Raw genomic sequence first — 17,076 nt, forward strand, 5'->3', positions numbered from 1 at the left:
GAGAGAGAGAGACGGGGAGAGAGAGAGAGAGACGGGGGAGAGAGAGAGAGAGAGGACGGGGAGAGAGAGAGAGAGAGACGGGAGAGAGAGAGAGAGACAGAGGGGAGAGAGAGAGAGAGAGAGAGAGAGAGAGACAGGGGAGAGAGAGAGCCTAACCCACTGCACAATCATTCCTCCTGGTACCACATCCTGATCTGATACGAGGTACTTGGGACAAAGTAGTAATTTAACGCAGCTATAATTGAAAATCCCCCGTTTCCCGCGGGGCTAAACGGCGGAGCAATCCTGTGGTGAGTCGCAACTCAAGGGGCATCTCTTCCTCGCCACAAGTTTCTGGACGATTCACACATTAATAACGTCGAGCGCCACTTAAACTCACTTATTCTCTAGAGTAGATTCGGGCATTCTATAATTGTTTTCTATAATCGGGTGGTTGAATTAGCAGAGTTTTCACTGTGGATGGGTTTTGTGAATTTTTCGAATGGCAATGAGTCGTCGTGTGACTGGTAAGGAGCGTCGGAGGGTCCCCTGCTGAAACCTGGGCCAGCGCCATTTCCAAAGGCAGTGCGGGAGAAGCATTTGGAGACCCCGTTTTAAAGACTGTCCTGCTAAAGATGACTGACAGAAGAGACTCGTCGATGGATTTTCGGTGTTATACGTATGGTGAGCAATGTCTTGGAGCACTGCAGCAGTAGCCTATTCCAGACATCTGTGCTCGCGCGCCTGAGTGTTTTTATCTTTTTTTTACATTGGATATTCCACGTAGGTTGAAAATACTGGGCGGGTCCATGTAAATTGGGTTAATTGTTTTGTCCGGATGGAAATAGGCTCCGAAAGGGCCAGCACACAAGGGAAAAACTTCCAGTTTGTGGAGTACTAGCTAGTCATGGGCAGTGAAACTGCACCATCACAGCCTAAGTGCCATAAAAAGCAGCTGTTGGCTTCATGTTTCTCCTACTCACATCATAGAAATTTACAGCACAGGAGGCGGCCCATTCGGCCCATCGCGCCCGTGCTGGCCGACAAAGAGCTATCCACCCTAATCCCACTTTCCAGCATATCCAAGTACTTTTAAATGTGATGAGTGTTTCTGCCTCTACCACCCTTTCAGGCAGTGAGTTCCAGACCCCCACCATCATCTAGGTGAAAAAGTAGTGTTTTAAACAGTTCAAGCATAACCTCCCTGCTCTTATATTCTGCGCCTCGGCTAATAAAGGCAAGTATCCCATATACCTTCTTAACCACCTTATCTACCTGTCCTGCTACCTTCAGGGATCTGTGGACATGCACCCAAGGTCCCTCTGATCTTCTGCACCTCAGTGTCCTACCATTTAATGTGTATTCCCTTGCCTTGTTCGCCCTCCCCAAATGCATTACCTCGCACTTCTCCAGATTGAATTCCATTTGCCACTGTTCCAGCCACCTGACCAGTCCATTGATATCCTCCTGCAGTCTACAGCTTTCTTCTTCATCATCAACCACATCAACCAATTTTTTGTATCATCTGCAAACTTCTTAAATATACTTCCCTACATTCAGTCCAAATCATTGATTATATACCACAAAAAGCAAAGGACCCAGTACTGAGGCCTGCGGAACCCCACTGGAAACAGCCTTCCAGTCACAAAAACACCCTTCGACCATTACCCTTTGTTTCCTGCCTCCGAGTCAATTTTGATCCAACCTGGCACTTTGCCTTGGATCCCATGGGCTTTTACTTTCGTGACCAGTCACCCATGTGGGACCTTATCAAAAGCCTTGCTAAAATCCAGAACAGACTACATCAAACGCACTACCCTCATCGACCCTCCTTGTTACCTCCTCAAAAACTCAATCAAGTTAGTCAGACACGACCTTCCCTTAACAAATCCATGCTGACTGTCCCTGATTAATCCGTGTCTTTCTAATGACGATTAATACTGTCCCTCAGAATTTTTCCAATAATTTTCCTACCACTGAGGTTAGGCTGACTGGCCTGTAATTACTCGGTGTATCCCTTTCTCCCTTTTTAAACAACGGTACCACGTTAGCAGTCCTCCAGCACCACCCCTGTAGCCAGAGAGGATTGGAAAATGATGGTCAGAACCTCTGCTCTTTCCTCTCTTACTTCTCTTAACAGTCTGGGATACACTTCATTCAGGCCTGGGGATTTTTTCACTTTCAGAGATGCTAAACCCCTTAATACTTCCTCTTTCACTATGTTTATTTCATCTAATATTTCACACTCCCCCCCCCCCCCCCCCCTCCCTGATTGCAATGTCTGCATCGTCCCTGTCTTGTGAGAACAGACACAAAGTATTCATTAAGAACCATACCCATGTCTTCCTTTTCCACACAGGTTACCTTTATGGTCCCTAACAGGCCCTACTCTTATTTTAGTTATCCTGTTGCTCTTAATGCTCATCATTCAGCACTTAGGGGGTGGAAGTGAAACGCTCAAACATAAAAAGGCACCATTTGAAAAGATGGAACACAAGTGTGATATTAAAGAGGGGGAAAGGGATTGGATTTTTTTCAGTATGAGTAAAATGCTTCTCGCCCCAAAATTAACTTGTTTTTTTCCTGAAACCTTCCTGTAAAAGGGCCTCGCACTTCAAATTGCCATTTGGATAAGTTGGAATGCCATTATAAAAATATTATTTCATACACTGAGATAAGCAATTTCCGTATTTTTATTCTATTTTCAAAAGATTGCTTTGAAGCTTGAATAAATTAAAGATACAGTATTCCAAAATAGAACAGCACACAGGAACTCATTTGCCAGTTTTATCAATTAGCAAACACTACACAATACATTTCTGATACGGTATTACTTATTGCATCAGTCCTGGGGAAGTTGTATGGAACGCACATCATTTATTAATTTCCCCAGCCCCCCCAATTTGCTCCCTTTCCCCCGGAATATTACTGACGCCTTGAAAGGTAGTCATTCATGTCTGATCCCGACAGTGTAGACTGACCTCGCCCAATCCTGCCCACGCATGGGCCCTTTACAGCAAGGGCCACAGGGTACCGATCAGGAGTGTGGTGTGGTTGGGGGGGGGGGGAAGACCCTGGCTGATTATCCTCCCACCCCCACCGGGACATAGGAGCACCGAGGCCAACTACAAGTTCCTTCATGAACAGAACAAAGGCTAAATGATGCCTTTGCCCATTAGGGTGTTAGAAAGAAAGGATTTGCATTTATGTAGTGCCATAAGAATGTCCTCAGGACTTCCCGAAGTGCTTCCCAGCCAATGAAGTGCGATGGTCGAGTAGCCAATTTTGGTGCGGTTAGTCGAGGGAGCGACGCTGGCCAAGATACCGGGGGACCTCCCTGCTTCGCCTTCGAATAGCGCCTCGGGATCATAAACATTGACTTCAACAGGCAGAGAAGTCTCAGCTGAAAGACAGACACCTCCAATAGTGCAACACTCCAGTCAGTACTGCACTGGAGTCTTAGCTAGGCTATGCGCTCAAGTCCAGCAGCTGGCTTGAACCCATGGCCTTCTGACTCCGAGGCGAGAGCATCAACGACTGCGCCAAGCTGACATTAAAGGGGATTAGGATACACATCACCGACTCCCTGATCAGTAAATTTTACAGAATGCCAACAAAATAAAATCGCTTACAGAACAGTAACTACACATTCCAAGTTTAAATCATCTAAATTATTGCACATCAATTTTCATCGGGCTCATAAGCAAGCACTGCAAGATGGTTGTTAAAACTACAAGAACATGTCTGGAGGCATAAAGCCCGTAAGGTCCTCTCCGAGACAAGTTTTAATCCTCGGGCGGTTATATACATTTCAGTTCATTCTGTCCCTTTCACCCGCCTCCTTCAGCTCAAGAATGCAGTGGGACAAAAAGTGTGTGCGTCACGGGCTACAAAATACAAATAATTGTGATAACTAACACAAGGTAGTTCCAACCCGTGCCCCAGTAAACTGAAAACCTCTCAAATCGCTGCTAGTGTTTAAAAAATCACAATCCCATCACATCGGTCGGTGTAAGCTTTTGCCTCCTCCCCTCTTCTGTCCCTCAGATCCAGCTCTCTCGCTGGTGGTGAGGGAGCAGGGCTCCTCCTTCCATCTCCTGCCGGGGCCCGCCGAATGCAGAGTTCGGGAACACAGCAAGGCCGGTGTGCGTTCCCCGATATCAGAGTGCTTGTAATTCTGAAAAGCATTCACGCGCTCACTTCCCCCTTCCTCGAGGTAAGGAGAGTGCGCTGAAAAAGTCGGAATCTTAGGCAGGTGGAATGTCTGACACTGCGAAGCACCAGTCAGTGTCAGAGTGAAGATAACGTTATATGAATGAAGCAGTCAGTAGAACTCCCCATTGTCTCTCTTCCCCCCACCACCCCGCTCCAAGCTTCTAATTCGGGTTGGAACGGCTGGTGTGCTCGTCGTACTTGAAGTCCGGCGTGAGGTTTCTCGCCGCGTTCTCCACCATCGACCGATGCACCATAGCCGGCAGGTAGATGAAAGCGTAGGTGAGCCAGAGCAGAAAGAGCGCCACAGCCAGCGGCAGCCCCCAGTTGGTTATCAGTATCGTCTCGTTGCATCGCGCTTGGAACATAGGCTGGTGGATCGGAACCGAAGACAGGTTGCCCCCGGCCTGCGCCACAGAGGAACACATCTTGCCTCTCGCTCGGGCCTCTCCCTCTGTGCGGCGCGCCGGTGAACCGTGCCCCCCACCCCTCTAAGCAGGATCAATGGTACTCTAGGGTGATCAGCCTGTGGATCTGATTATAAAGTGCTTATTTCTGTACTCCAGATGCCAGCTCTGCCCGACATCCTCTTCAGCTGGCCGTGCATTGAGCAGGAACAGCTTCCTGTGCGCCGGGCTTTTAGACGGATACCAAAGGGATTTTCTCTTCTGTTCTTGGCGAATCGAAGGTTTGTGTATGCAAAGGAAACGAAATAGAAGCAAATTTCACTGTGCAACACCACTAAGCCGTGAGCTGGAAGGGAGGGATTTTCAGATATAAGCAGATGAATTTGACCTTTGGCATAATTGATCCCCAGAACTCCACAGCTTTGAAATCACATGATGCCCGTTAATGTAAAAATGTAGATTACAGAAATTGCAAAAGTACAATTAGGATAAAGGCAAGGCCAATATCAATGTACCAGAGCAATGAGGTTCAACGGGCCGAATGGCCTTTACTCAGCCCTCATCTCTCATGGTCTCGGTGTTAGACATGGAAATTAGCTGCATCCTTCTCTCTGGAGGGGGTAGTTGTGGCTCAGTGGGTAGCACTCTCTTGCCTCAGAGTCAGAAGGCTGTAGGTTCAAATCCCACTCCAGGGACTTGAGCACAAAATCCAGGCCGACACTCCAGTGCGGTGCTGAGGGAGTGCTGCACTGTCGGAGGTGCAGTCTTTCGGATGAGACATTAAACCGAGGCCCCGTCTGCCCTCTCGGGTGGACACGAAGGATCACGTGACACCATTTCGAAGAAAAGCAGGGGGAGTTCTGGCCAATATTTATCCTTCAATCAACATCACTAAGACGACAATTATCTGGTCATTTTCACAATGATGTTTGTGGGATCTTGCTGTGGCTGCCACGTTTCCGACATTACAATAGTGACTACACTTCAAAAGTAATTCGCTGGCTGTAAAGCATTTGGGGTGTCCTGGGCCATAAAAGGTGCGATATAAATACAAGTCTAACTTTTTTTCCCCTTTACACTGTAATATATCGGGCAGTCATGCAGTCAGACACACCATTGGAATTTTCATTTAGTCAGCTGCATCTCTGGCACGGGAGGAAGCCCATCATCTTCGTCACCCCCAAAGGTCTTCCTATCCAAAATGATCCACTGAAGTCAAGTTTCTGTCTGCTTGATATGATGTGGATTGCAACCCCCCCACTCCTCTCCCATTACCAATGTCCAGAGAACCCAAGTGCAGGTTGGCAAGAGTGAAGATGTCGGGAAACTCAAATGTACTGTTGAGAGTTTAACCAACTGAAAACATGCAGCTTACCGGCACAAAGCAGTGGTTAACTTCCCCCTGCTTGCCCAGCTACGACCACTCTACCTGTTGAGCGCCAGCTGTGACTCGGTGGGTAGCACTCTCTCGCCTCCGAGTCAGGTGGTCGTGGGATCAGGTCCCACTCCAGAGACTTGAGCACAAAAATGTAGACCGACACTCCAGTGCAGTGCTGAAGGAGTTCCGCCTTTCGGGTGAGACGTTAAGCCTGTCTGCCCTCTTAGGTGGATGCTAAAGATCCCGTGGCACTATTTGAAGAGGAAGCTGGGGAGTTTTCCAGGTGTCCTGGCCAACATCTATCCCTCAACCAACACTTGAGAGAGATTATCTGGTAATTTATCGCATTGCTGCTTGTGAGAGCTTGCTGTGTGCGATTTTGACTCCCGGTTTTCCTACAGTACTACATTCTTAGGGCACTGGAACGGAGTGGGACAAATCCCAGGCCCCAGTAATAGGTCTAACCCTCGAACTCCCGTCAGTTGGCTGCTCATTCATCAGCAGTGCCGTGGACTGCGGCAAACGCGCCTGGATCAGGCATCAGATTACCTCGCCCACCACAGAGGCTCAGCTCAGTTCTAATCTTCCACTTCCAGGCACCTCGGTGCGAACTTCACCCCCCCCCCCCCCCCCAGAGAAACCCGGCTTCGTTCCTCCTCGAGAAGATTGTCGGTTATTGGTCAACCGATAAGCCCAAGATCGGAGTCCTCCTGGGGCAGACAGCAGGAACTGCTCTTAAATGACAGGCTGAGCAGAACAATTCACCACCAAATGTGCGAGTGCAATGCCATCTTTACCCCTAACCGGCCATGAATGCAAGGAATATGCGTGCGCTGTTTAACTAGAAATTCAGCTACTTAAGGTCAGCTTTTGGTCAGTCCACTGTGAGATAGTGAAATACTGAAAGCGCACATTTCAAAATAATACGTGAATATAATTACATTGACAATATTAGCTGTTCGACTCCGAGGAGTGACAGCTGTTCATTACCCAGGCCTAAGGGCAGTTCTACCCTGTAATAAATATGGTGCGGTGGCTTTTCATTTTGATAAAGAGCAGAGTTACACAATGGCAGGACTGGATTACACACAAAGAGGATCAGTCTTTAAATATGATATTAGTAGTACAGGTTAAACTACTGCCAAGAACCAACATCAAAAAGCATTTGTCAGCGCCACTCACCAGAAGACATGCCAAGGGAAACTATTAACGAGTAAATATTTAATTTCAATAAATTGGACAAGCTCTCAGAAGTATTTCATGAACTCAATGTTTAAAACGGAAGGGACTGCTACAGATTGGAGTTCTAGCCCTGTTTAATATTGGGTTTTGTCACAGTGGCAGCATTGTGGCCACTTTAAACTTGGCCGTCACTTGCTGGGAACAGCCCGTCTCGCTGGAATACACATTATTTGGACGGGGACCAGTAACCCTTAAATCTGTTTTATTTATTTATTAAGTGTCGCTATGGGTTTCGTTTCTTCCCTGATGTCGAGAAAAAAACACAAGATGGAGCCAGTCATGTGTAATGGACGCTCTCTCACGCTATTGTTCAACTGTTTGTGGGACCTTGCTGTGCGCAAATTGGCTGCCGCGTTTCCTACCTTAACAACAGTGACTACAAAAGAGTACTTGGCTCTAAAGCACTGCGGGACGTCCAGAGGTCATGAAAGGCGCTATATAAATGCAAGTTCATTCTTTGTGACAGAAGACACACCAGTCCATCCGTAGATATTAATAATTATTATTCACCAGGCTGCGACCTTCTCATGTTTACAGTCTATTTCACTATTGTACCAAGTCTTTGAAGGATCACCAGCTGCGATGTCTGTCTCAACAGAGGGTCCTATTTAATAGCCTAGCAGTTTTGCTTTATCCCAGTTGCTGATGATTGGCTTGAAAGGTGGCCGAGGGAACTCTCTGCCCCACATGATATCTAGATACAAGTATGACATGCTTTTGCTTGTTCACCAGTCGTCCCCCACCCCTTGCTGTACCCTTGAGTGAAGGTTAGCAAATGACTGCGTGTGCTGTCTAATTCAACTAAGAATTGTCTCGTTAAAGACGCAAGCTGGGAAAATTGACACAGAACTGAAAGTCCTCGAGACATTTATTGCTTTGAAAAGAGTCGCAAAGTTACGTGAAGTAATATAAATTGGTCAAATCTGCTGCTTTACATAATCTTGCCTCTTAATAAACGGGATTTATAGTTTTTAACCTGAAATGGTTTGTTATACTTATATATCCCATCGGTCAAAGAGATTAGGAGGGTATGGTTATAGTCCACAATATATCCACCAGTGCATGCATCGATGGCAAGTGAGGTTATTGTTTGCATTACATCCCAGATTGCTTTGTACATAGGGAGTGAGTCCTTGCCTATGGAAGTGGACTTTTGCGCTGGGTCCCAGGAGAAAGTGTCTGGATTATACAGCCATAGGGGGCAATTTTAACCGAATCCGCCAGTCGGGAAACCTATGGGATTGGGAACAGCGCAGGCTTCACACCCCTACCGATTTTACCCCCCATTGAAGGCAGGATGTAAAATCGCCATTTCACCCAATCCTGTGGGCTTCCCACCCAGGGAGCTGGGTTAAAATTACTCCCAGTGTACACGGTATCTACCTTCAGGAAATCACCACGCTCGTCAGGGTTGTGGTGTTTGAGCTGCCGACACCCCTGCGTTTCAGAGCTGCCGACATCTGTAACCACTAATTCTTTGAGGGCTGAAAGATATTTTTATCTTCAGGAAAAATAAACTGGTTACAAACACACACACACACAGTGACAGCAGTTCACCCGAGAGGCTCCCAGCAAGATCCTGAATTGTCAGCAATTGAGGGAATGGGTGAAGAGGGTACAGCCTAGTGAGGTCAGCCCAAGGGCAAGTTCACAGTCACCCCCCCGGCACCATTATTAAACCAACCCCATCTCTCCTGAAGGGGCTGACTCCTCGTCAAGCTGTCAGTCTTGGCTCAGTGCTAGCACTTTTGCCACTGAGCCAGAAGGTCGTGGGTTTAAGTATCAATCTGGAAACTTGAACGCATAATTTAAGCTGACACTTCAGGGCAGTACTGAGGGAGCGCTGCACTGTCAGAGGGGCAGTACTGAGGGAGCGCTGCACTGTCAGAGGGGCAGTACTGAGGGAGCGCTGCACTGTCAGAGGGGCAGTACTGAGGGAGCGCTGCACTGTCAGAGGGGCAGTACTGAGGGAGCGCTGCACTGTCAGAGGGGCAGTACTGAGGGAGTGCAGCACTGCCAGAGGGGCCATCTTTTGGATGAGAAGTTAAATCGAGACCCCCATCTGCCCCCCTCAGGTGAACGTTAAAGATCCCATGGCAGTATTTGAAGATCAGGGGCATTCTCACTGTGTCCTGGCCAACATTTATCCCCCCCAACCAACACCTGAACAGATGATCTGGTCATTAGCACATCGCTGTTTGTGGAATCTTGCTGTGCGCAAATTGGCTGCTGCGTTTCCTACATCACAAGTGTCTACACTTCAAAATACTTCAGTGGTTGCAAAGTGCTTTGGGTCGTTCTGAGGTTGTGCAAGGCGCTATATAAATGCAGGTCTCGTCTTTTCCTTACTGGGGTATTGGTCCACAGACACCAGACATACTCTGGTACTTCACCCGAGAACACAATCATTCCAGTGTGAGCCTCGACAGCAAAGTGCCAGCTGGCTATTCTACCACAGGGGCATCGTGGGCCAATTCCCAAGCCCCTCTGTGCCCGACTTTCCCATATTCTCACTATCCGGCATGGGTCTCTGGACAGCGATCAGCAGAAAGAACCCGAAAGAATTTCCCCCAACCTCCCCAACTCGGTGAACTGTACCGACCTCACCAGCCTGCCTGGCATCAGCTCACTTGACCGCAGTCCAGGGGCTCAATTTGGGATCCGCCTGAGCTAATCCTGCCCTACAACCCTCCGAGATCTCTGCGCTCCTCCAATTCTGGGCTCCTGTGCATCCCCTGACTTTCTTCACTCCACCAATGCCGGCCGTGCCATCAGCTGCCTCGGCCCTAAGATCTGGAATTCCCACTCTAAACCTCTGCGCCTCTCTCTCGCTCTCATCTATCTTCCTTAAAGTCACACCTTAAAACCTACCTCTTCGATCCAGCTTTTGGTCGCCTGTCCTAATATCTCCTTAGGTGGCGCAGTGTCAAATTTTGTCTGATAACACTCCTGCGCTGCACCTGGAGACATTTTACCACATTAAAAGGCGCTAGATAAATGCAAGTTGTTGTTGCTGGCAATGGCTAACTTGACCAGACCAGGGGTTCAATTTGGGTTCTGTCTGGTTCAGTGACTCACTGGACAGCTTAGTCTTCAAGCCGTCGCCCGCAGTCAATTCTAGAAATGGACTAAACCCGATCCCGGAATACGGACGTGCTCCGCAGGGATTCCTTCGGTTGAGATGCGCGTCCTCGTCACCATTTCGCTCAGCAGACTGATGACACACAATGCTCCAGGGAGGGGCATTTAGGGTTAGAGTTAGGGTATTGAACCTGCAGCACAGAAACGGGACATTCGGCCCAACAGGTCCATGCCAGCGTTGATGTTCCACATGGGTCCCTTCAACCCGACTTCATCTCACCCTATCAGCATATCCTTCTATTCCTTTCTCCCTCATGTACTTATCCAGCTTCCCCTTAACTGTATCTGTGCTATTCACCTCAACTACTCCTTGTGGTAGCGAGTTCCACATTCTCCTGAATTCCTTATTCGATTTTATTAGTGACTATCTGATATTAATGACTCCTAGCTTTGGACTCCCAAGTGGAAATATCTTCTCTACGTCTACCCTATCAAAGATGCACTGCAGCAACTCGCCAAGGCTTCTTCGGCAGCACCTCCCAAACCCGTGACCTTTTCCACCTAGAAGGACAAGGGCAGCAGGTGCATGGGAACAGCACCACCTCCAAGTTCCCCTCCAAGTCACACACCATCCTGACTTGGAAGTATATCGCCGATCCTTCATCGTCGCTGGGTCAAAATCCTGGAACTCCCTCCCTAACAGCATTGTGGGAGTACCTTCACCACACGGACTGCAGCGGTTCAAGAAGGCGGCTCACCACCTTCTCAAGGGCAATTAGGGATGGGCAATAAATGCTGGTCTTGCCAGCGACCCCCACATCCCATAAAAACGAATTAAAAAAAACCCACACCATAATTTTAAAGACCGCTAATCAGGTTACCCCTCAGCTGTCACTTTTCTAGAGAAAAGAGCCCCAGCCAGTTCAGTCTTCCCTGATGGGTTATAGCCTCTCAGTTCTGGTATCATTCTTGTAAATCTTTATTGCACCTTCTCCAGTGCCTCCATATCCTTTTTAAAATGCAATTAGTTCACGAATGAGCCTGGGACACATCCAGAGGTAAGTACTTCTCAGTCAAGAGTTGCCAACTCCTTTAAGGGTTGGATAAACCTGAAAGAAGAATACATTCTCTCGTGGTTTTAATTAAATTGGTTCGACAGGCTTTGAAACCATTACACCTAAAGGGAGTTTCATCTTCCGTTTAATTAGCAGGAAAGTAAGAGTGAAAAAACTAGAAAAGTCGGCAAGCAGACAACACCTAACCTCACCTCAAATGAAGAATAAAAGCCTGAAGTGCTGTGCTTAAAGTAATTTGGAACTTTAGCTCGGAGCAGAAAAACACCAAAATGGCTGGCATTGCGCACGGAGCTGCCTAATTGAATGTGGGAGGGGTATACCGGGCTTTTTCCCTTCAGAAAATACCCCACTTAAGAGACCACTCGGAAACCCCAATTTGACTATAGTGCCAGATATTTGGAGGCCAAGTCGCCACCTCTGGGGCGTATCGACCAATAGGCCTCCAGCCCTACAACACTCCGAGATATCTGCGCTCCACCAATTCTGGCTGTTTGAGCATTCCCCCATTTTCATCGCTCGGCCACTGGTGGCCCTGCCTTCAGCTGCCGAGGCCCTAAGCTCTCGCACTCCCTCCATAAACCTCTCCGCCTCTCTCTCCTCCTTTAAAGCTACCTCTTGGGCCAAGCCAGGCCAAGAAACCTGTCCTAAATTGTCTCATGCGGCTCGGTGGCAAATCTTGTTTGATGACGCTGCCGTGAAGGGTCTTGGGAGGTTTGACTCTGTGAAAGGTGCTATAATACAATCGGCCAGAGTTCCCGCTCCTGGTCACTGTCCAGCAAGCAATGAGCGACACAAGGGGATCATGGGTGAGGATAAGATTGGATTGGGCATTGCTGTCAGGTAGCTTGTTGACATCCACAAAGTAATGGCTAATTGGGCAAGACATGAAAAGTAAACCCCCCAGAAAGGGAGGTCAACACCTCCCGGAGAGGAGGGAGAGCAGGGAAGAAAAGAAAGGAAATAAAACGCGGACACCAATTTAACCATGAATATCGGGGTACTGCTGCAGCGACGAGGACCGCGAACTGCTGTGGGTCTGATCTAGGCCAGTGTTTTTCAAAGTGCGGGTCGCGGGATATTAATCGCTGGGTTGCACGGAGTTATGACCTGAACTTCGAAAAACACTGCACTAGAGACAGTCTAGTCTCACCCCAGCCCCAAGAACGCGGAATTGCCAAACCTTTTTCTCTGCAAACTGGAACTTGGGACTGCATTTCCCCCAGACCTATTGAGAAATGCCCCGGGACTGTCTTTACGGTAAAAAGACACCACACGGCAGGCTATTGTCATCACCTGCACCATCCCCGCCTAACCCAAGGGGGCAGCGCTGATCTGAGCTGCGCTGTTACTAGGCAACTGCCTGTGCCTGCATTGTGGAGGTTTCCTGCGAATGGGATAAGTTTCCCTCGACTCTAGGCCAGGCGCTTGACAAAGATCTCGGTAAAAGAAACAGAATTGGATTTTGATTCCCCTTTGGGAAGTTGAAGTGTCACTCAAACTGAAAAAGGGAAGGGGTCTTACTGGGGAAAAAAAAAAGTTAAGGGCTCAGGTTAAATCTTCATGGTTGGCTCATCTCATCTGATGGCTACTCGGTGACTCCTGCTGGGATGTGCGCACGTGTTATGCGGGGGAGAAAGGAGGGGAGGTGTCGGGCGAGAATGGAATGAGGTTTCGTTTCGATACTCTCAGATATCCATCTGCTGACTGGAATCACTCAAAGAATGGCCACTTGGGTGCAGGGGTCGGACAGCACCTCGTTATCCACAGAGCTCTACTCCAGCACGGGTCACCACCTTCGGGAGAAGGGGTGGAATAAAATTGGCCCTGGGGGAAGGGGGGGGGGGGGGGGAGGGGGTAGAGGATTCAGCCAAGGAATATTTGCAGTAGAGTACTGCCCACTTCCTGAGGCAAATTGCTTTGCGACTTCCTGCTGCTGCCTCACGGTGTAATCGCCATTGCCTGTCGAAGCTGCCCCCCGATTATTTGTGGAAACAGTCAGCACTTCTGATGCATTGCAGAGAACAGCCCTCGCAGGACGGGCTTCGAGAACAGTAGCACAACCGAGGGCGAGATGGCATCGATAAACTGCTTGTGCCTTCCCTCTCTCTGTTGGTGACATTATCTAACCTCCCTTGAAAAATTGCTGCTCCATATCACACTCCTGGCGGCGTCATATCCTGGATTGATCCAGCCTGTCCCAGCACAGCGGGAAGCTTATGCCACGTGACAGCATCGCATCAGTTACCAATACCCCAACCCCAGGCGGCCAGCACAGTGCAGCCATTGCAAACCCCTCCAGAGCATCAGGCTCCCACTTCGAACCATCTCCCCCGCTCAAAATGAGCGCTTCTTTCAGGTTTCCCTCATTCTTACTGAGCTAGTGTCAGCCATGGCTCAGTGGGTAGCACCCTCGCCTCTGAAGGTTGTGGGTTCAAATCCCACTGCAGAGACCTGAGCACATAAATCTAGGCTGACACTCCAGTGCAGTGCTGAGGGAGTGCTGCACTGTCGGAGGTGCCGTCGTTCAGATGAGACATTAAACCGAGGCCCCCGTCTGCTCTCTCGGGTGGACGTAAAAGATCCCACGGCACTATTTCAAAGAAGAGCAGGGGAGTTATCCCCGGTGCCCTGGCCAATATTTATCCCTCAACCAACATTAAAAGAAAACCAGATTATCTGGTCATTATCACATTGCTGTCTGTGGGAGCTTGCTGTGCATAAATTGGCTGCTGCGTGTCCCACATTACAACAGTGATTCCACTTCAAAAAAAGTACTTCATCGGCTGTAAAGCGCTTTGAGGCGTCCGGTGGTCGTGAAAGGCGCTATAGAAATGCAAGTCTGTCTTTCTTTCCATTCCCAACGTTCTGATGGCCTGCCTGCTTTCTTCCCTGCCCCCCTCCCGGGAGGCGAGGGCTCCTTGCTGGGGTAAAGCTCCACGACCACTTTCTGGCAAGTTATCCACTTGCAAGCCCAAGCAGAGTTGGGGGACTGGATCATAGGAGGGGATCATAAGCCAAGCCCAATCCTGTCCTCACTCAGTGTCCACACACGTGCACTCCCAGTAGTGGGTAGAGGATAGAAGCAGGAACCCTGTCTGATCTCGCCCCTCTATAACCCAGGAGGCGGAGGCCATTGCGGGATCCTTATTGCGTGGCCCCAGCTGCAACCAGTTGATGACGCACTGGGGGATTGGAACCTTCCTGGTCCGCAAAGCTCAATGCTACAGAAAAACGCTGGCATTACCCACCTGGCACTGCAAAGGTGAGTAGTGCTTACTGGCCCTGAAATTGCTAAGGAGTACGCCGCCAACCTCCGAAAGAAATCCGCACTTACCTAGTGTGAAGCCTCATTCGAGAACTTGCGTTGTTTCGCTGCGGAGTTGAACACAGCGTAGCGGCCCACGGATCCCAAGGGCACACTGTGTGCATAAGTGTATCCGAGATCACGTGGGGCGGTGCTCCAATCAGGAAACACAAATCTCCGATGCCCATTCATTATTTTTTAGTCTCACTCATCCCGGTAAATTAATAAATAAATCAGTCTCTCATTCAACCCGGTAAATAAATAAATCAGTCTCTCATTCTTGGTAGAGTTGTGTTGGGATCAGGAGATAGTTAGGTGGATATAGTTATTTATCATGACGGGTGTATAGTTCAAGCTGCTGCACATCACCCCTCCACTTACGCAGTGTAAACAGGCTCCTGCGCCTGTTTGCACCAGCCGTAAAATTTTTACTGCGTAATTGCTGGGTAGTTGGTGGGCAACTCTGCGCCAGCAATAAGGATTTCACAGTCAGAGTGGATGATCTGTCAAGTTGGAACCTGACAGATCGCAAGTTCGGGATTTAGCGCATGCGCTTAAACACCAAACTTGCTGTCCATTTCAAAGGCAGTATGACGGCGTACTGACCGCAAATTCTGCCCCAATGTGTGCTAAATGCAGGGTTCACAAAGGTTTGTACATTTTCAATAATAAATATATCCCAAACTAGATAAATTCATCAGACCTCACAGTATATCCTCCCACTTTATTACATTTGTAAAGCAAGCACAACATAATTTGCTATCGTACAACATAATTATCCACAGCTTAGTCACTCATAAGCTATTAGACCTGTGCCACTCCTGTGAGAAGCATTTAAACCGCTTTCTTCTCATGTAATGTCTCCAATTTATACATCAGCTTTGCCAGGACATCGAGGAATATTTAAGCCCATTGGAGCTTTTATCCCATAACAATATAATTAAAAGGGGCTTTAAGTAGCAAGTAAGAGACAATGCTTACGGATCCAGCAAGTAGACGTACTGCCCCTCTGGTGTCCGCTCCTGGTGATACGTCAGGTTGTAAGACAGCATGGCTCCGATCAGGTCAGCTAGCTGCTGCTTCTCCCTGGCGCTATACAGCTGGGTGTTCACCTGAAACAAAAGTTTTACAGTTCACGTCACTACAAGCCTCGGAGCTGTGTAAGAAACGTCGCTTTTAAACCTCCATGTCACTTGATGCTTCTGAATACAACCAGGTATCCCAGAGAAGTCGCTTACAATAACCGCCCCTCCATTGATTGTTTGGGAGCAGTGTTCTGGATAACGAGTCCCAGTCAGGATTTGCTGAATGGGACAATCCCCCACCTCATCTCAGTGCACTCTCCAAGCTGGCACCACCAGTCTCTGCACAGTTGGATTGCACCAGACCCTGACGTTACTCCTACCTATCCCCATCACGTCATTCTCTGCCTGCCTCTTCACCCATTACCATCAGCTTTTCCAAACTGTAACAGCACCAATAACTTTCCCTACGAGTAAGGAAATCCCTCCCTATCTCTGTAATCTCCTCCAGTCAAGCAGCGTACATTACACTCAAAGAATAAAATCTAATCAGTGCTGGCCTCAACTCTGCTCCAAGGGACACCAAGTGAATCTACGACCCAGTCTTCAAGATTTCCTCTCTTCTCTCCGCTTTCGAACACAAGTCCGTTCTTTAATAAAACATTTTCTGGGAAAAAATACTAACGGCATGGGAGTGTTGTTTACAGCAACAACTCCAGTGTTAATTACATACAGAGAGACATCTCAGAGTGCCAGCAGACGCTCTGAAATCCAAGTGATATTCTTCCCCTCAGCGTCAAACAGGTTTAAACCAGGTCTTTTTAATAGCTTTACACTTCCTGCCCTTCCACACTTTAGGGGTGAACTTCCTCCTGCAGATGTGTTTGGTTCAAAAGTCGTTCTGAGTACATCACAATAAATTCCATTCCGCACTCACCCAGCCCTTTCCGCTGATATTGTCGGCAGAAGGTATTTAACCCTCCCCACCTCTCTCATCGAGATCAGCACGGGGCGGGCATACGATCTAGTACTCAAAACCATATTATAAAAAGGATACAGAGGCACTGGAGAGGGTGCGTTTACAAGGATGATACCAGAAATGTGAGGGTATATATATCAGGAAAGGATGAACAGTCTTTTCTCTTGAAAGAAGGCTGAGGGGTGACCTAATAGAGCTCTTTAAAACTCTGAAAGGTTTTGATAGAGTGGATACAGAGAGAATGTTTCCACTTGTGGGGAAGAGCATAACTAGAGGCCATCAATATAAGATAGTCACCAAGAAATCCAATAGGGAATTCAGAAGAAACTTCTTTACCCAGAGAGTGGTGAGAATGTGGAACTCGCTACCACAGGGAGTGGTTGAAGCGAATAGTAT

The 17,076-nt window shown here is 48.3% G+C and overlaps 1 protein-coding gene across 4 annotated transcripts in view; it reads right to left on the reverse strand.

The window, feature by feature from the left end:
• Positions 1-17,076, reverse strand: part of chtf18 (CTF18, chromosome transmission fidelity factor 18 homolog (S. cerevisiae)) — a 117,350-nt gene that overhangs the window by 35,088 nt on the left and 65,186 nt on the right. For all 4 annotated transcript variants that reach the window (XM_086000378.1, XM_086000377.1, XM_086000379.1 and 1 more), the window contains one exon: positions 15,661-15,791. In XM_086000378.1, the coding sequence (XP_085856504.1) occupies positions 15,661-15,791 (131 nt within the window). The remainder of the gene's footprint in view (positions 1-15,660; positions 15,792-17,076) is intronic.

This window comes from Somniosus microcephalus, chromosome 11, assembly GCF_052327205.1.
Source record: "Somniosus microcephalus isolate GS21.2 chromosome 11, FLI_Smic_1.0, whole genome shotgun sequence".
Taxonomy (NCBI): Eukaryota; Metazoa; Chordata; class Chondrichthyes; order Squaliformes; family Somniosidae; genus Somniosus; species Somniosus microcephalus.